This window comes from Sinohyriopsis cumingii, chromosome 6 (genome assembly GCF_028554795.1).
Source record: "Sinohyriopsis cumingii isolate HCF-2022 chromosome 6, ASM2855479v2, whole genome shotgun sequence".
NCBI lineage: Eukaryota > Metazoa > Mollusca > Bivalvia > Unionida > Unionidae > Sinohyriopsis > Sinohyriopsis cumingii.
Window position 1 is genome coordinate 79,296,769 of NC_142966.1, and position 21,721 is coordinate 79,318,489.

At 34.1% G+C, this 21,721-nt stretch overlaps 1 protein-coding gene across 1 annotated transcript in view; it reads left to right on the forward strand.

Annotated features, from left to right (window-relative positions):
* Nucleotides 1–1,100: 1,100 nt before the first annotated feature.
* The window catches only part of LOC149797294 (uncharacterized), an 88,567-nt gene continuing 67,946 nt past the window's right edge, over nucleotides 1,101–21,721 (forward strand). Inside the window, exons 1-3 of the mRNA XM_089962012.1 lie at nucleotides 1,101–3,246; nucleotides 8,382–8,589; nucleotides 19,826–19,995. Of these exons, the coding sequence (XP_089818138.1) occupies nucleotides 1,159–3,246; nucleotides 8,382–8,589; nucleotides 19,826–19,995 (2,466 nt within the window). The 5' untranslated portion in view covers nucleotides 1,101–1,158. The remainder of the gene's footprint in view (nucleotides 3,247–8,381; nucleotides 8,590–19,825; nucleotides 19,996–21,721) is intronic.

Consider the following 21,721-nt stretch of genomic DNA (forward strand, 5'->3'; position numbering starts at 1 on the left):
CCAAAATAAAAAATAAACCATGCGTTAGTTGGAATAATTAGTTGTCAAAAAATCAAACAATTATTTCAGCGCAGGCCATTGAAATTATATCACTGTAGTAAAAAAAAAATAATACCTCCAGAATATGGAAAAAAAAACGGCTGAGGATGAAAATTTACACACACACACACACACATGTTTCTAAAAGTGTTACCCCCGGTCCCATTCCACAAAACATGGTCTCATATATATATATATATATATATATATATATATATATATATATATATATATTCATAATCGCTGATATGAATGCATTGTGTGGAGGTACGCAGGGATTTCGATGACCGTTTTGTGGAATGAGACTAAGGGTAATATTTTTGGAAACCTACCATTATAAAACACACATACATACACTCATTTGCTTCATTGACAGAATCTATTTTGCGTTTGTATTTCTCTTTTTTTACATCATTCAGATGCAAGGAAATACAAACACACCAACAATTATCCAGTTTCTTATCTTAAAATTCGGCCCCTCATCAGGACGTATTGCAACAATCCATTTTCTACGAAGCTCCATCTTTGTCACTGATGGAATATGGTGGAAGCTTAAAATCTATGTGAATTCTAGCATTGCCATTGCACAACCAAACACAACCATATTCGTCACGATTTTTTCCCTTGCTAGTATCAGTTGTAGCAGTCATGGAAGCTGGTGCCTAGCTTAGCCTCGTTTTGGATTTGTTGACACAGGGTCACATGAATACATGAATCCATTCTGAGAATGGTCTATAGGCACATGTTAGCCAGGTGAGTGATCTTGGTCCCAGTTGGGCCTCCATTTTCATTTGTCATAAGAAGGTTAGAATCTTGCAAAATATTTTATTGATAAGTGTTTTCTTGAAAACCAAATGTTTAAATCTGAATTATTTCAGCTGGTTGTATCAGTAATGTTTGTTTGAATGAGGCTGGTAAAATAGGTCATGTTTGCAAAGTGATACTTACAAATGTTCTTTTTATACAACCTTGAGACAGAAATAATATTTGAAAATGGTTTATCACAAAAACAATATTTTGTCCTCTTAAATCTTAAAAGTTATTATTTTATTTTCAGACATGGATTTCTGGAACACTGTAGTGGTGGCCTGGAAAAGGTTATCATAAATTTCATTAACAATGTGGAGAAATGGTGACAATACAGTTTCAATATTATCAATCAATTGGTGTAATGATTCATTTATGGGAAGAGGAGTATGGTATGCAGATAAACACCCTATTACTTGCACTGATAAAATAAATCAGAGATATATCGAATGCTTGCTTGATCAGAATGGATACACAGAAAACAAGGGGCATTACACATTTGGTTCTAAAGATGTACGTGGAGAAATGTTGGAGATTTTTAACTCAGAGAATGAAATCGAAGTGGATGATCAACATTCACACTCAAAGACTGATGATGACCAAACAGAGCAGAAAGATTCTTTTGATAATACCTTATGCAAGACTTGCTATAAATCAAGGATAAAGCCTGAAACACCTAGAAAAGTTTCCTTTGATTTTCCTGTTGGCAGCTGCGAAGGTAATGGTGAAACAACCTTGTCCCCTGTCCAGGATATTTCTGACATTGACTCTGGTCTTGAGTTTGCAGCAGACTCTCTTGACACACATCTGCAAATCTTTATTAATCACTGTAATGCCTATTATCATCATGCAGCAGGAAATAGAAGTCATGGCTCCCAAGAAAATGCGAACTTTGTGGAATCAGATGGTGATTATTCCAATGTTAAAACTGTTGATAAAGATGGTATGTATGACAGAGCTGACAGTGTAGTGCTGGAAGGAACTGCGGTCGATGTTGGAAGGTATACATTTTCTCATGGCCCTGTGTCTACTGATGCAATAGCCAATAAAGATAAGACAAAAATTGAACCCTTTGCTGATTCATCAGACAGCAAACTGAACATTGATGAAGGAAGCTATGCTTCAGATGAGAATAATGAAAGCTTATCATGTACTGCATCAACAAAATTATCTTCTGATAATGACAGTTGTCTTGAAGTTCCTGTATTTACTGCAGATAACTTGAAGAAAGATGATGATGGTGATGCTGCTGCTGATAATGATATCGATGATGATGATAACAAGCAGGATGAGCATGTGAAGAAACACCAACATTCTTTAGCAAAGGATTACACAGATCAGCCATCTACAAAGGTTGAATCAACAGGGAGCAAAACATCCCATTATGAGTCTATTAAATTAAATACAAATGAAGAACTTGAGCCATTCATTTATGATGATTTGAATGAACCTCAATCTGATGATGTTGTGCTGCATTTGAATTCGAAATTAAGGATTGTTTCAAACAGGTCATTTTCACAAAACATGCGTTTTCTTTTGGGAAGCATCTCGCAGACTCGATTAAGTCTCTCTCCAAGAGAGTCCAAGTTGAGTGGCTGTTCCCTCATTAAAAAAGGAATCCAAGTTGCCATTAGAGAAGTGTCAGTGAAGCAAGGCAGACACTGTGATAAATCTGGAAGACCTTCTCCTTCTAGTGTGCAGTTACAACTTGATAGCATCCCTTTCTCTGAATTGGGTATTGTTGAAAGAGACTTTAACTTCAAACTAGGAGCTTTAGATAGAGGGTCTTCTGATGATGAAAATCCATTGAAATCGAGGTCGGGTCTGAGATGGATATTTCAGTATGGTTTTGTTCCACATGGATCTGTCTTGAGGCTACAGCATTGGCTGAGACTGAGACATCAGTTGTATCCTTTCACTAATATTAAAGACTTCTGGGTTAGCCTTGGTACAGATTCTCCACCCAGTATAGAGGAATGCATGTCGGTAGAATGGATGCGATATCAATCTTTCCAAAACTATCCTATTTCAGCACATGGCAGTACTAGCCGTCTTGCTAGAGATGGATTCTATTATACAGGACAGGGGACACAGACTAGATGTTTCTCGTGTGGCATCACACTCTGTGATTGGAATCGCACTGATAATCCCCATGAAGTCCACCAGAGACTGTCCCCCAATTGCCCGTTTTTAAATGGGAGACAGGAAAGATATCCAAATATCCCCATGAGTCCCGATGGAAATGTGGATGTTGGCAGAGCAGATAGTGACTCGATACCACTCCCATCTCTTCCAATTGCCCCATTGTCTAGGTCAGGTACAGGTCAGAATCAGGATGAAGGGAGGAGATTGGAATCTAGAGAAGGGTCAGGAGCTACAGATGATAATAATACTATAAGGGTAAGCTGAAGGACCCAAGAAAGAACCATTTATTGTATATGTGGAAATTTTCATTCCTGAAAATTCTATGTTTAACCTCCTGTGGTTTTGAGACTTGGCAAATTAATTTTATTTGCTGGCTGTCGGGATGTGGTGGATGATGTGCAATCTATCCATGCCTTATGGTGTTTGGTTATTGTTATTTTGGAGATGATTGGCCATGGTATTATTGCCTAGATCAAGTAAACAATAAAACAAAATATGAAATTAAGGGATGGAATAAAGGAGATCTAAGCAGAGATATAGAATAGAACAGCATGAGCCCCTGTATGTTAAATATAAGAATTTAATCATAAACAAAATGAAATCAAACATGACAGTTGAATGATTCACTATCACTTAGAAATAGAGTTACAAAATTTATGTGAAATTTAATTAGCCATTCTGTTTTGTTGACAGAACAAATTTCATCCTATAATAGAGTGACTGATCGAACTGAAATTTTCAGCATCACCTGCTGCTTTTCGATCTTTCCCAGATCATTGCTGGTGATAGGATGGCGTTTCAGTATATTTTTTATTCTCTCTCTCTCTCTTTTTAGCCTTATTGGGTCATCAGCCGCTTGGTTGCAGACTGTACTATCTTTTCACTGTGTAGTCAGCTATTGAGCTAATTTTCCCATTCAAATAAAAATATGGTACCCAACCTAAATGCATATCAGGGTTTTTTCTCCTTGGATCACAAATATTCCCACTCTTTCTGCATCAGATATCATCTATCGAAAATCAACAGAACTAGCTATTGTCATTTTGCAACCTAATACATACTCACAACCCTATTAATGTAAATTTGTCTTGTCTAGTGGCTAATTGCTTCCTTCTGGAACATGACATGATTAAACATCTCAGATATTTTTACTGCCTTGCTGTGACTATAAATTAACAGCTTAACTATGTCAGGTGGCACATGCTCTTGATTCTCATTTGAAGAGAATTCATAACTTAATTACACACAAATTAATATACATCACTCCTCGTCCTAACTTAATTTCTTTGCTAATCAGTGATTCATTTTTTGACATAGATTTCCAGACTTGGAAAAATCATTTCTCAGAATACCTTATATAAAGCATGAAATCTTTAAGATACATGATTTTTATTAAATACAAAATAACTAAATCGAAACTCATTCATATATTACATGAACTATATAACATTTTATGCAAAATGCATGTAAGCAATTAACTTCTGAATATAATTATTAATTTTAATTCCCCCATGACAGAAAAACGTGGACTAACATTGTGACGGAGATTATTTTATAAGCCTGAATTCCATCTGAGAACAGCCCCCTCCCATTGTTTAGCTTAGCCACTCAGGATTACTTCTTTAACTGCCAAACATTCTGTCACTCCCATTAAGTTAAAATAATCCTCTCTAGACTGTCTTTATTAATAAGTAATCAGGAAAATATAATTTTACTAAACCAGTTTCAAAAGGCCCACAACTAAAATTTTCCCAGGCTTGATATTTACCACTATGGGTCTTGTGTAAACATTGCACTCAATCTGTCTCTGTTAACTAGGTGAGTCCTAATTAAAATTCAATTCTTGCACCCTTCAGAGCAGATTCCATCTCTCGCAGTCATCAATTTATATCAAAATTAATGGCTAAGTTCATGTTGACCCTGACAGAATGTAATGCAAAATTGTCTCTACAAAATTTTGCACAATTACACTGGCAAGGATAATTTATATTAACAGAGGTTATAAGCTTTCAGTACCCCATGTATCTAAGATATCCCCATAACTGAGTATAACTGAGTGATGGTACTTTCTTGAATTTGTTGCACAAGCAGTAGATGTCAAATAATGATTCACTTAGGGAGCTTGTTGGAGGAAAACATGAAAGCCATTCATTTGTGTGTCTTTGCAGCAAGAAAATTATATTGAGGTCCAGCTTATAGTAAGTAATACAATAAAGTGTATACTGAGAGCAAACCAAATACGCTTGCTCTGCCAATCTGTAACTAGACAATTGTAGAAATATTTATCTAGCTTGTCTTTTTATTTTTATATGTACAGTCCATCCAATCTATATTTTATATAATCCCCATTTGTGGGGAGGGCGGGCAGGTTGGAGTGAGTCCCAGTACTTTTCTCAATATTTTTGTAGTCCCTATAACATCTATTTTTGTGTGGAAGAGCACGTGATAAATTTTCTTACAAAATCTATTTATGGAAAAGGCATTAGAAAAGACAAACATTATCTTATTACACCTAGGGTACAATGAACTAGGGACAGGGTTTTGCCTGTCCCACAAATCTCATGACTGCTGCAGTGACCTAGGTTCGAACCCTGGCAGAGTCACAACAAAGACTTATAAAAAATGGTACTAACAGCTGCCTCCCTAGGTGCTCAGCATTAAGAGGTTATTGTTATGTCTGGTTGGCCTGGTGTCAGGATAATGTGACTGGTTGGGACATGATGCTACATGTCAGTGGCATGATGCCCCAGTGCTGAGCATCACTATAAACTGCCACACTGCAGACATCATAGCAATATCACTGATTTTTTTTTAAAGCTATTCTAAAAATCCAAATCACACACACATACACACACAAATCTCGAGGATGCATACAATTTCATTAGAACAATTAATTGTTTGCATTAGAAGTCCTGGTCACAAAAGGGAAAAAAAGGGGCCAGATTTGGGTTACATTGGTCCAAAAGTTGGGGAAACCCTTAACCTGACATCATGGTACAGTACTGTATCATGACTCAAAACAATAGAGAAAACAAATAGCAGTAATGGGTTAAATATTTTTCTAGTGCTTTAAAATATGATATTCAATTGGAAATATAAGTACATTATTATCATGATATATTTAATAAGGGCTTTATAAAATCCCTACATTTTAATTTTTTTTTGCAGACCCTGTTAATATGAGGCATATACTTATGTTCCTTTTTCTAAGATATATCAGTACGTTAGTGTATGCTTTTCTTTTCGTTCGTCCAAATGTTTGTCTATCTGTCTGTCATTATTTATACTTTTGCCCAGAGTCTCTCCTCTAGTCAGATTGCCAACCAATGATGGAATAAAGCTAACTGATATAGCTGTAACAATATTTCAATTTTAATTGTTCTTTATGTTTTATGACAGGGTGATGGAAATTAGAATTAATGTCTTTTCATTGTATTCAGTTTCCCAGCATTTGTCCTTTTCCTGTCTTTTTTAAAGTTCTATTTAATACATGTAGAATTATTTCTGTTAGCTTCTGTATAAGTAATTTGGTGATACTTTCAAAGCCGTGTATATAGGCCTCAGATTTTTGTTTGATGCAGTATTATTTTTAAGTGCATAATGTTTTCTCATGCTATATAAGATTCAGATACAGTGGGTTCTTCTGATTTGTATCTTTGTGATGTTTGGTGATCAGCTCCATCATAAACAGTAATCTTGGTTTTTATATTTTGTTTCTGACATTTAGAATTTCATTTATAATATACACAAATACACTACTATTTCCACATATTTCTAATAAAATGTGTAACCTACATCATGACACCTAAGAAATTGCTATCTTTTTTAAAAACAAATTCTGTTCATGGATGACATGACGAAAATGGACATTATATCTCCTTCTTTCCTTGGAAATACCATTCCATTCTTTACAGTTATTCATCATTCACAATAAATTCACTTTTTATGTTAACTTTACAGATTAGTTTTGTATTTCTCTGTGATCGTTGCAATTACACGGTCATGAAACTAGTTCTTTTATATATTTTAAGATACCAGGCATAGGTAACTCAAACTGAGATAATCTTTCATTACCTGAACTGTTACCTTGTGATATTACTTATGTCAAGCTTATTTGTTTTATTTGATGTCATAGAGAGGTTACACTCAATCCAAATGCCATTACATCATACTGTAAATCTTAACATCAGGTGTAGCTCAGAGGATTAAATTAAGGAGGATGATAGTAATTAAGTCAGAACAATACAAATTTATATTGTCATGTGGTTGTGAAACCGATTTTTATTCATGTTTACATGACCTGTATTTTCAAATGATTGATAATAGGCGCTTTCATAAAACAGTATTCACTCTAGTACAGATCTTGTATGAAAACAGCTGCGGATAGATCTTGTATGAAAAGAAGGTAAAAATTCCCTTTTTCAGCACTAAAGCAGGAGTGGTTTGATAAGGAATGTTGTTATCAGGTTTAACACCATTTTTCAGCACATGATAAGTTATACATGGCAGCAAGTGTAACTAGTGGAGGATAACCCAGGAAAACCCCAGAATGAATCACCAACCCACATGAAGCAGTTGGCACACTGTCTTGCATACCTACATTGGTCGAACCCAAAAATTGTACCCACAAAGACAGAAGTTAGATGGCAGTGATCTGTAAAGGTGAGTGTGACCACTCTGGACCCCTTACATCCAAGGCAGATGCTCTAACCACAACTTGCCACTGGAGCGGTCTAAAGATATGGATAACAAAATTGGTATACAGAGGTGAATAGCATGGACAGGCTGAGAGTTTACGGGATATTAAAGACAACATTTATCTGTGAAGAGCAGTTGCTCTACTTAGAGAAGCTCATTTTTTAGGAATTATACCCAGTTACTGTAAATTGAGAAGTATGTTAATTTATGCTGAGATTAATTCAGGATAAATTGAGAAATTGAGATATGAAGATAGACTGTCCATACTAAGATTTTAGCATTGTGGAAACAATATCATTATATTTGCTGTCATCCAATATTTACATACGTTCATGTGCAGTATTTACCTAGAGTTGTTTCTGTATTGAGCTCATATGAAGAAATTTTTTAGGGTGTCTTGATAAGTAATCATAGATAAACTATTGTATCGATTTGTAAGTTTGTACTCTTTAGCATTGAGAAAAGAAAACTGTATTTATGCATGAACATGTAAGTACCTAAATTTAATGTATTAATTGTCATCCTCACTTCATGCATATGTATTTATGTAATTTGGGCTGGAGGACAATATTACAGAATAAAGTATTTTTTTCTTCTTCTGTACCAGTGAGCTGTTTCTGACTTATGGAAGGTTACACAGCATTTCCAACAATCACTCCTACTTACTGGACCATTGTTGATATGTCTTACAGCTACAGCAGAGTTCAGGATCAGGGGAGGCAACTCCCAGAGTACAGTCACATGCAGTGGAGGAATCAGCACAGTCAGAAGCAGAAAATAGACCCAAGTTTCCAGAACATGTCTCACTGCCCGGTCGGATTGCGACTTTTAGTCATGGTTGGCCCCCATATCTGGATCAGACTCCTCAACAGATGGCTGAAGCTGGATTCTTTTTTACTGGTGATTTTAAGTTTTCCTTTCTGTTAAGCTTAGAAGAGACTTTCCTGTATCTATAATCACTCTTCTCAGACACTATTTTTATACAACTGTCTTGATATAGAGACAGGGATAAAAATTAATTTTTGTGTTTGTCTTTTTTGTGCTGCTCCCAGGTTACAGTTATGGCACTTTTTCTTTTGTAGCCAAATTCAGCATTTGACAGTCTCACTATCACATTTAATCCTGCAGGATCTGATGGAATGCAGTGAAATTTGGAAAATATTTTGGTCGTTATCTGAAAATGCAGATGTCGACAAATTACTTTGCTCCTGCATTTGCTGTAAGAGTTATTGCCCTTTTTTGTGCTGCAACCAAATGCAGTGTAAGACAGACTTGTGTGAACACAACTTGCCATGCAGGTTTTTCTTTATATGGCTTTGCTGTAAAACTTTATTCATTATATGGTCATCTGGTAAACATGTTGATGAGTCTCTGTGTCCCATGACTTTTGATAAGAGTTGTTGCCCCTTTTGATTTACAGCTAGATGCTGTGTATGACAGAATTTTGTAAATGCAACTATTCTTGCACATTTCAGATCACCAGGCCGAAAGGCCAAGATAGTTATGGTATTATCCTTCAATGGCATCCATCAATAATTACGATTTTCAAATTCTTCTAATAAAATTGCCAGAACAGTGTCGGCTACTACTCGAATTTCAGATGAAAACAACAAACACCTCCAGGGGTTAATGTTTTAACAGCTTTGTATATATATATATATATATATATATATATATATATATATATATATATATATATATATATATATATATATATATATATATAGAACCCAATCACAAAGCCATTAACCAGCAATATACTTCTGGAATTCGCCTTTCTGCAGACATATTTTCATGGTTGGATAACATTGTCTCGTCTTTAAAGCGTGGACCTAGTCCTGATGGCTGTCATTGATGATATTAAAGTCAGTGGGTAAAAATTCTGATTTTTTTGTTCTGACTGATTCAGAGTGGTCATCAATAGAAGCATCATGTTCTGATGCCCTGCCTCTGGATAAGGTATGTATAGATCTGGATCATCTAGACACCTGACAGCATTATCCTAATCAATAAGGGTGCACTCTACAGAATTATTATGAACTTCTGAGAAAGTGGTGGGTGTAAGGTGAAGTTGTTTACATTTGCAACATACACAATGGACAGAATGTTGGAATACCTCTATGTTACTATCATGTACTGTGGCTGAAATTTCATTGGATATTGAACTTGTGGAAATTGTAAATGATCTAAGCGCAAAGTTAACTAAAATGACTGCTCCCTTGTGCAAAAAAAATCAACCTGAATTAGTCTCAAGTACACTATCTTTAATTAGCAGTTGTTAAAATAGGGAAAATGAATTTTGCCTGACTAGAAAATAACAGCTTCTGAAAGTGCTAGGAATGAATTACCAAATATATAAAATGTAAAAAAATGCTATTAGCTCTCTTTTTTACAATTTGCCTCTGAAGTCAAGGAAGTGAAAATGACCAAGTAGAGCTAGCAGTTTTTTGAGAGGTGCACATTTGAAGTAAGGCCAAGTTGAATACTCTATAACCCATATTACACCCATCAGTCATATACCAAAATAAAGGGAATTAAAGATTCTTTGAATTATACTTAAGATTTACAAGGTCCTTTTTAAACAGTCAGTATAACCAGTGAGGAAACCTGAGGAAATTCTGTTTCTTTATAATTCTAACCCTATGCCAAATGTGAAACTGGTGAATGACACCTAAACAGTGGCCATAAAATGATGCCCTGTCTCTGGATAAAGTATGTATAGATATGGATCATCTAGACACTTGACAGCATTTTCTTAATCAATAAACAGTGGCCATGATATCATGAATTTAAAAAAAAAATTTTTTAATATATATTATCAATTGATATAAACATCATAGTTTCTCTTTTTCTCTATTTGTCCAGTTTGTTTTTTTGTATTTATGTTTACCTGTTTTTACCATTGGGCCAAACATTTTGCCTTTCTGTATGATGAAATGTGGGACCATTTGGTTTTGTTCAGGGCCAGTAGCATTTTTAGGTTACTGGTCTTGTGGGTGTTTGGTGAGTTTTGCACACTGATGCCAACAAAGCTGAATTTGACTATGTAAGTGATCTAGATTAACTGCCATAATCAAGCACTTACTAGGTGTCATTTTGCATTTAAAGCATACGATGCTTTCATGGATTATTAGCTATTAAAATCACTTGACCATCTACACTGCACTCTGCAAGGTGATTCATTGGCTTTCAATTTTAATACAAATGATGCCAATTCATGATCAGATATATGGAGACCATTACTAGAAGCGGAAAATCGTTTCAATGGCTTGCTTCTTTTTGATACCTCTCAACAGAATTAGACCAAATGTTTTAGAAAGCATTATGGCATGCAAGACATCTATGTGTATGCAAATGTTGCAAATTTGCCTTGAGATTTGGGTACTGTTCCAAAAATTAGACAAACATATAACAACTAAATAACTGCTTTACAGAATTTGACCAAATTTGACAGAAATTGTCTATGTTTGAACACCATTAAGATTTGTACAAAGATGTAATTTTACTTTCAAATATGGCTGCTGTTACTAAAAGTAGAGAAACATTTAAACAACTTTTAAAAAAATGCATAGCAGAATTTGAATTACTTTGTATTGTAATATTAGATAAGTGCTGATGATCTGCAATTAGTTACATAGATATTGATATTGGCTATGAGGCACATGCCACCTGCATCTTCTGGATTATATTTTCAATTCATGTGCCACAAATGAAAGCTGTGGATTTGACTTTTAAAGATCTTGGATAACTTCAGTTATTAGCAAGAGACTGTTGATATTAATTATGCCTTTATTTTTGGAAGGAACTCTTGTCCTATAGTAAAATAAGTAAAATCAACATTATACAAATTTGGGGAGATAGTAAACAGGTTGTGTTTTTTTAATACTTGGTAAGCCTGCTTAGCAAAATAGTCAACTGTTAAGTTATTCAACAGGTTAGCAATATCATGGCCATTTGGATCTGTTGTCTTTCTCTGCAAACAAAGTTGGTGATGTAAAATGGTAGTCATAATATGTGTGGTGGGAGAACTTTTCAAATGACTATATTTTCCATGATTTTTTGAAGGCTTGTCACATTAAACTGTATTTTAGAAATCTCAATACATGACTACTTTCCAAATATTTTTTAAACTGTTAAATTTGATGATTTTAGTTATATGTTATATAGCTCTTATGCATGTATATAGTTTAAGAGCACATCAGCACACTACTGGCTATATGGGGCTAGTTAAACTTGGTCCACGTAACTGGGAAAAATCCCTGAATTTGAGGAGAAGCCTTGAAAGCCCTTGAGTTAAAAACAGTTTGTTATATTTGTGACCTGGCCTTGAATTTGTTGAAAACCCATCAAATTTGCCAAACATTTATAAATTTATGAAAGGGAACACACAATTTTATGGCAGAATCAAATATGTCCCTATTTACATTAGTGGTTGTGTTATTGACATATTGTTCAGAAATAAAGAAAAAATAAAATGGAATCAAATTTGGTGGCTAAAAGTTTATAATGATATACATTGATAGTTAAGAAAGTGAACATGTAGAAGGCTCAACCCTTCCATAAAACAAAAAAAATAAATAAAAACCTATGGAAGCTCTTGAAAACATTCCTTGAGCAAAATTTAAAAACAAACACTCCAGGTATGTTTGAACCATGATAAAATTTATATGCAATGATACAAAATTACGACAAAAAATAAAATGGTTTTGTTTGAAAAGTGGGGACATTGTAATTGTTAAGATGACTTTAGTCTGAATTTATGCACGATAATGTTTACAATACTGCTGGAAAGTACATGTACCTTTCCATGTTCCTCGTCTTCATTGATGTCCCAAAAAAACCTCCAAAATAATGAAGCATGTCAAACATCAAATACATGCTGTTTAATTGTTTATTTAGTTTGGTTGAGACAAATGATTACACATAGCGCAGCATTGTGGTAGAAGCTGATATCACATGAACATGACCCATTTTAATTAGAATGATTCGTATTATTAAATTTACACAGAAAATGTTCAGAAAGTTTATTCAGATCATAATTTGATTGAGTTATAGGATCTGAGTGTACTTGTATGTAATCCTACAGGTACTGATTAGGCTTGATGTCTTTAAAATATCAAGAAATGTTATGTCCATATTAAATCTGCTTCATTCTAATAATGAGTTTGACACTCCACTTGCAAGCTATATCAGCAAATATTTATTATTAAATATGTTATTCTATCATCACAGAAATTAACTGCTTGAACATGTAAATGAAAGTGTCAAATCCCCCAGGCATAAAATCAACTAAAATGAGGTTTGATGCATTTTCAGTGAAATCCCACACTCTTATTTGTAAGGGAAGTAACACTGGAAATGAGACCGAGTGTGAATATGAATCCTATATATCACACTTAAATTCATACTGAGGCAAATAAATTATGTGAAGCTGCCTATATATCAAATTTGCAATAAAAAAATAATTCATTAACAATTTTTTATATGTAATGACACTTATCAAATTATACAATTTGTAAACTTTTGACGGCATTTTAAAGAAGTGTGAGAGTTTGCATAATTGGGACTAAAGGAGCATGCAAAGAATAAGAAAAGTAAAAAGACCACATGACACCATCTTGACCTGGTTACAGCTCCAGTCATTACTGCAGAAATTACAGCCATATTCAAAGCTTTGACCTCTGTTGCAGCACCTAATAAATATAAAAACAAATTACATCATCATTTTGGATTCCTTTTCCTCGTTGAAAGCCTTGCAGATCTTAATTCTGACAACTTGTTAATATCCCAGATATTACAGAAATATGGTGTTCTCATACAGTGTGAGACAACTTGTTAATATCCCAGATATTACAGTGTGAGACAGAAGTATTTTGACATGAGCTGCTTGAAGAAACTATGATGATGAACTATCTGATAAAATCTTTTTAAGGGAATGTGGTTTACATAACAAATTTTAATAACGTTTTCTTGATTTTACATGTGTTACCTTTATTTACATACATTTTACAGTTTTGGTATTGTCATATATTACATTTAACCTTGTTGTACTTAATTATAAATTTTTTGGGAAGGTTTGTATTCCTCAATTTGTGTACAGATCAGTTTAAAATTTTTCAACCTAAATCTTTTGTTTGTACTTGTATAGCCACTTTTGTAATGTCATACTGTAAACAATATGACATACACATGGATGTACATTTATATACTATCCTTGCAATATGACATACACACAGATGTACATGCATATATTATCCTTGCATAATGGCATACACATAGATGTACATGCATATATTATCCTTGCAATATGGTATACACATGGATGTACATTTATATATTATCCTTGCAATATGACATACACATAGATGTACATGCATATATTATCCTTGCAATATGGCACACACATAGATGTACATGCATGTATTATCTCTGCAATATGGCATACACATAGATGTACATGCATGTATTATCCTTGCAATATGACATACACATAGATGTACATGCATATATTATCCTTGCAATATGACATACACATAGATGTACATGCATGTATTATCCTTGCAATATGACATATACATAAATGTACATGCATGTATTATCCTTGCAATATGACATACACATAAATGTACTTGCAATGTAACATGCACATAGATGTACATGCATATATTATTCTTGCAACATTTCATAATAATCAGCAGTGAAACACATCAAAGAACATGACCATATTTCTTTGGAATATCTTCCTGATTTTGGTCATCATTAAGTGGAGCTAATTTGTGGTCCGAGGCCAGCATAACCAAAAGTACTGGTTACATGTTATATATGAAGCATCCTAGAAAACAAAACAGTGAACCTCCTGTGTTTGACAAATTGAGAAATTTAAAGGATCAGTTTTCACTAAATTGGTTGATACTTAGAGCTGATTAAATATTATGTGGAATTTTATTCCAAACAAGAGCACCTGAAAATTCAAATATATTCTTGAATAGCCCCTTTTGTGGCTTGTGTATGTCGATATTGTGAGCTTGTCTTAGATTTGGGGTACCAGTAGATTCTCTTTGCTGGAGAATGGTATTAGGTAAATGGGATCAGGTTTTGTAGACACTCACTCACAGTGTATGCATCATTTTGGTCTTTCTCAAGAATATAGCAGTAGCCAATATGTGGTTGAATGTAACATTTGTAAAATATAACTCTTTACAGTAATGGAATTAAGGCCTTGGTTTTCTTTGGATCCAGAGATAAGATTTTCTTTTCTTTGAAATATAATTTAAATGATGAGACCATTGCAAGTTATTGACTACAATTATTTCATAAATATTATCAAAACAAATTATTTTCAGATCAGTGTTATCGTAGAGAACATGCAGTATATTAGTTTGCAAGACTGATATTTTTCTGTTGTATAGCTATCAGCAAGACTTTTCTTTTTGTCTGTATTGCAAATCATACCATTTTCCTTGCACCACACTTTAAGTTGGTTGAGAGCAGTTTAAAGTTTTTTAAAATTCAGCTTGATTGCTTTGATCATCAGACAGGGTAGTGTCATCAGCATACTCGTCAGTTGATAAGACAGCATCTCCTGCTTTTAGGGGTAGGTCATTTATAATTAGACAAAAATAACAAGAGTTATAAGATAACTGTAATGTGTGTGTGTGTGTCTGTGTGTGTGTGTGTGTGATTAGGATTTTTAATGTAGCTTTAACAATTTTTCAGTCATATCGCTATGATGCCTGCGGTGTGACATATTTGAGTGATTTCTAGCACTGGGGCATAATGCCGAAGACATGTAGCATGGTCCCACCCAGTCACATTATCCTGTCACCAGGCTGACCAGTCCTAACACTAACCCCTTACTGCTGAGCTCCAAGCGAGGCAGTTATTAGTACCATTTTTGTAAGTCTTTGGTATGACTCGACCGGGTATCGAACCCACGACCTCACGCATCAGAGGTGGAAGCTCCAACCACCAAGCCACCAGAGCAGTAACTGTAATATATATTACTGCTACTGTGTGCTAACTGTAATAGGTACTCCAGAACTGATAATATTATTGTTGTCCATTTACTATTACCTGCTGAAACCTGTTGCTCAATTAGGACGTGAACTAGTCTTAAAACTGTCTTCACTATATTGATATATTTTGAACTTTTCATGAAGAATTTCATGATTTACAAGGTTGAAAATCGTTCTTAAATCAATCATTATGGTACCAGCTTATATTCCTTCATCTAAGGTTTTCAGCCACTTATCAGTCATAAATAAGTGAAGTTTCACAAAAATGATCTTTTTGAAATCCAGATTCATTTTCGTTATGTAGATTGTGACCGTTAAGATAGTTCATAAATAAATTGTGTGCATGCTTCTCTAGTAATTTGGAAAGGGATGGAACAATTGATATTGGTCTATAGTTTTTTTTAAAAATTCTCTCTTTATCCATCTTTATGTAGCAGTGTTACTTTGGCAATTTTTCAAGATTGGGGAAATGTACTTGTTTTCAGACTGAAAGGTAATGATATCACCAGAAGGAAAGGATAAAATTTTACCTGCATATCATTTGTTGGACATGAAAGTTGTTTTCTCCAGTCCAATTAGATTTAACAGCCATTTAACACATTATTCTGAATGCTTTACTTTGCCTATTTTATATATGACAAATGGACTAGAGTACCCGTCTTATATTCAGTTTTAGAAAAGGAAGCAAAAACTTATACCTTTACAGGTGTGTGATGCTTCCTTTATGTGTTTTAGAAGCTCTTCCAGTGAATTTGATTCAGATGTAATTTTGTTGTGCAGAATTCCAATAAAACTGTAGATTCCAGGATCCATCAACATCTCTTTGACTGTAAAGTATACACGAGTAAAAAGACACAAAACACTATGCTGTAATAACAGTGAAACAGGAAGCTTGACATAGCAAATACTTTGGCATTCATAAGCTTGACATAGCAATTACTTTGGCATTTGTAAGGTTGACATAGCAATTATTTTGGCATTCATAAGCTTGACATAACAATTACTTTGGCATTCATAAGCTTGACATAGCAATTACTTTGGCATTCATAAGCTTGACATAGCAATTACTTTGGCATTTGTAAGGTTGACATAGCAATTATTTTGGCATTCATAAGCTTGACATAACAATTACTTTGGCATTCATAAGCTTGACATAGCAGTTACTTTGGCATTCATAAGCTTGACATAGCAGTTACTTTGGCATTCATAAGCTTGACATAGCAAATACTTTGGCATTCATAAGCTTGACATAGCAATTACTTTGGCATTCATAAGCTTGACATAGCAATTACTTTGGCATTCATAAGCTTGACATAGCAATTACTTTGGCATTTGTAAGGTTGACATAGCAATTATTTTGGCATTCATAAGCTTGACATAACAATTATTTTCGCATTCATAAGCTTGACATAATTACTTTAGCATTCATAAGCTTGACATAGCAATTACTTTGGCGTTCATAAGCTTGACATTACAATTATTTTGGCATTTATATGCTTGACATAACAAATATTTTGGCATTCATAAGCTTGACATAGCAATTACTTTGGCATTCATAAGCTTGACATAACAATTACTTTGGCATTCATAAGTTTGACGTGACAATTACTTTGGCATTCATAAGCTTGTCATAGCAATTACTTTGGCATTCATAGGCTTGACATAGCAATTATTTTGGCATTCATAAGCTTTACAGAGCAATTACTTTGGCATTCATAAGCTTTACAGAGCAATTACTTTGGCATTCATAAGCTTGACAGAACAATTACTTTGGCATTCATAAGCTTGACATAGCAATTACTTTGGCATTCATAAGCTTGACATGACAATTACTTTGGCATTCATAAGCTTGACATAACAATTATGTTGGCACTCATAAGCTTGACACAGCAATTACTTTGGCATTCATAAGCTTGACATAGCAATTACTTTGGCATTCATAAGCTTGACATAGCAATTATTTTGGCATTCATAAGCTTGACAGCAATTATTTTGGCATTCATAAGCTTGACATAACAATTACTTTGGCATTCATAAGCTTGACATAGCAATTACTTTGGCATTCATAAGCTTGACATAGCAATTACTTTGGCATTTGTAAGGTTGACATAGCAATTATTTTGGCATTCATAAGCTTGACATAACAATTACTTTGGCATTCATAAGCTTGACATAGCAGTTACTTTGGCATTCATAAGCTTGACATAGCAGTTACTTTGGCATTCATAAGCTTGACATAGCAAATACTTCGGCATTCATAAGCTTGACATAGCAATTACTTTGGCATTCATAAGCTTGACATAGCAATTACTTTGGCATTTGTAAGGTTGACATAGCAATTATTTTGGCATTCATAAGCTTGACATAACAATTATTTTCGCATTCATAAGCTTGACATAATTACTTTAGCATTCATAAGCTTGACATAGCAATTACTTTGGCGTTCATAAGCTTGACATTACAATTATTTTGGCATTTATATGCTTGACATAACAAATATTTTGGCATTCATAAGCTTGACATAACAATTACTTTGGCATTCATAAGCTTGACATAGCAATTACTTTGGCATTCATAAGTTTGACGTGACAATTACTTTGGCATTCATAAGTTTGACATAGCAATTACTTTGGCATTCATAGGCTTGACATAGCAATTATTTGGCATTCATAAGCTTTACAGAGCAATTACTTTGGCATTCATAAGCTTTACAGAGCAATTACTTTGGCATTCATAAGCTTGACAGAACAATTACTTTGGCATTCATAAGCTTGACATAGCAATTACTTTGGCATTCATAAGCATGACATAGCAATTACTTTGGCATTCATAAGCTTGACATGACAATTACTTGGGCATTCATAAGCTTGACATAACAATTACGTTGGCACTCATAAGCTTGACACAGCAATTACTTTGGCATTCATAAGCTTGACATAGCAATTACTTTGGCATTCATAAGCTTGACATAGCAATTACTTTGGCATTCATAGGCTTGACATAGCAATTATTTGGCATTCATAAGCTTTACAGAGCAATTACTTTGGCATTCATAAGCTTTACAGAGCAATTACTTTGGCATTCATAAGCTTTACAGAGCAATTACTTTGGCATTCATAAGCTTGACATAGCAATTACTTTGGCATTCATAAGCTTGACATAGCAATTACTTTGGCATTCATAAGCTTGACATGACAATTACTTTGGCATTCATAAGCTTGACATAACAATTACGTTGGCACTCATAAGCTTGACACAGCAATTACTTTGGCATTCATAAGCTTGACATAGCAATTACTTTGGCATTCATAAGCTTGACATAGCAATTATTTTGGCATTCATAAGCTTGACATAACAATTACTTTGGCATTCATAAGCTTTACATAGCAATTATTTTGGCATTCATGTTTAAATCTTCTCTATGTCCATCAGCCCGATATTAACATTTAATTTTGCAGGCTTTTACTTGCGTTTATATTTGTTTTTTCCTCATGATTTCTAGAAAATTATGAATCTGTTTACATGTTACATTATGCAGATACAAACAAAATGAAATATGATTGCTTTAAACTAACACAAGGCAATTATCAAACTGCCAATAAAGTCAATTACCTTACTGCTGAAAGTAAGGGATGTTCAGATGATATCAATGTGCAGGATGTGATTGCAGTAATTACTTCAAAACAACATGATATCTAAAAATATCTCCCTTTGATTCTGTCTAGATATTTGTTTGCATTATAGCCTAGTATAATTTATACACTTATTTTTTCACTGCATGTTATTTATATGTGTGTTTTTCATGTTTTCCAGACAATTATGAATCTGCTTGCATGTAACATTTTGCAGATACAAAGAAAATGAAATATGACTGCTTTAACTGAACACAAAGCAATTATAAAAACTGCAAATAAAGTCAATCACTGCCTGATGAAGTTGGACAACAATGGAAAAAGAATCAAACACTGCTAAGATTTTAGCAAAAGTTAGTTACTCACTAAATTTTGCTGTAGTTGTATGATCACTAATATTATGTGGTCTTAGAGTTTATTTTTTGATACGGCATCTTATGTTAAGCTGCAGTGTCAGTTTTACCTGTAAAAAATGGTACTAAATTACAGGTAGTCAGGACTACACTAGATGTTACCAATGTGGCGGTGGTCTTCGAAACTGGGAGCCTGGAGATAACCCTTGGATTGAACACTGCAGATGGTATCCCATGTGTCCTCATGTTCAAAAATGCAAAGGCCAGAGATTTGTCAATGCTGTGCTGAAGAAACAGGCTGAACTGGTATGAACATGCATTATACATAATTTTGGGTTAAACAATAGAGCAAAACAGATTAGGCTATTTCAGTTCTAAATTGTTGGCACCAGGGAAAGAAGGCAGTTTGTTTTCTCATGAGCATGCCATGTATCAAAAGTTTAATTGGACTAGTCGGCAGGAATCTTTCTAATATTCTAAATGATGCCCACCACCCATATTTCAGTGATGCTGCCAGGCAGAGCCTTAGCACTTATCATGCAAAATTTACCATTAGTCACACAGCTTGAAAGAGCCATATGAAAACTAATGGCATGAAACCTGAACTCCCACAAATGTAAATCTACAGTGCATGAATAAATAAAAGTTTGATCCTGTCTTTCTCCATGTTGTCTGTGCTAGTCTTGGTAACCAAGGTGTTTCTTTGCATGTCTGTGGATGTTTTCTTGGTGGTGCATGACTGGAAATCCATCCAGCTTGCTCAAGACAATGACAGGCTATAAGATGATATGGGATTACTTTACTTTTCCCTCTGCCTGGACTTCTGTGACAACTCAGATCAGGATATTTAATATAACTCCCACCACACCCTTGACAACTCGTGATGGGATAACTCATGAACCCACTTATAATGAGGGGTCAGACATGGATCCCATTTTTTTAAAACCAGAAAATATATTAAAAATATTGATCCCTATTTCTTGAACTTGAAAAAAAATCATGATTAAAATTAGTAACTGAAACATTGATATATCACTTATTTTATGGCCAAAAATGGTAGATGTGACATGGAAATTTTAATAAACATTTTGAAATTATCAACTTTTAATAAGAAGTCATATAATTGGTTACATTTTCTTTCCAAACAACATTCTTAGTATGCCGTTATTAAAGATATTCAAGGAAATTTTGATCAATGAAAATGTCACTTACGCCGAGTGGAGGCAGTACATTAATATTTAAATACCAATTAAATATTTTTATCAAGTGAAATTTGTGTTTTAATTCTATCTTTTAGTTTTTCTTAAGTGTAATCATCATAATGCAATGTGTATTTAAACGTAAAATGTGTCAATCTACCATAACAGCTGTAACAACTATGTCCTCAAGCATTTCTCTGAGAACCAAATTAAGTGCTGACCGTGTTTTGATAACTGACATCTGGAAGTATTTGTTTTATGTTGCACTGAACTAAAAACTGGCCTTCTATGTATTATCACACTAATTATGTCTTTTGAATCAAATAATGGAGGTGAAATAAAAAAAAAAGTTAAAAGGCATGCAAATCCTTAGTAACACATTTAAAATCTAGCAGCCCCACTCATATGTCAGGCTAACTCACTTCAGTTTATCAATCGAACACTGTTATTAATGTTATTGTGTATGCAACATAACCTACCTTTAATTAACCAACTCATTCATAACTGTGATCAAAGACTAAGCAAAGCAACCAAACGGAACGAATACTTTGTAAAATGAAGAGCTTGAATTCACAGATATGTATTATTGTGGGCAAGCAATTTTCAGAGAATTCCTGAACTAGCACTTAGAGATATCCTCAAGGATGATAAGAAGTTTCATTATTACTTTCAATGAAATCACGAACTCAATATTGTACTAATAGAACAATACAAAAATTGAGTTTCAATGTAGATGATTGTCTCAAGAATTAAATGTTGCTAGTTTTTGAGAAAAAGGAATCTTGTTTGGTGGTGTCTCAACAGTTAGTCTGGTTCCCAGCTACTTTGACTCC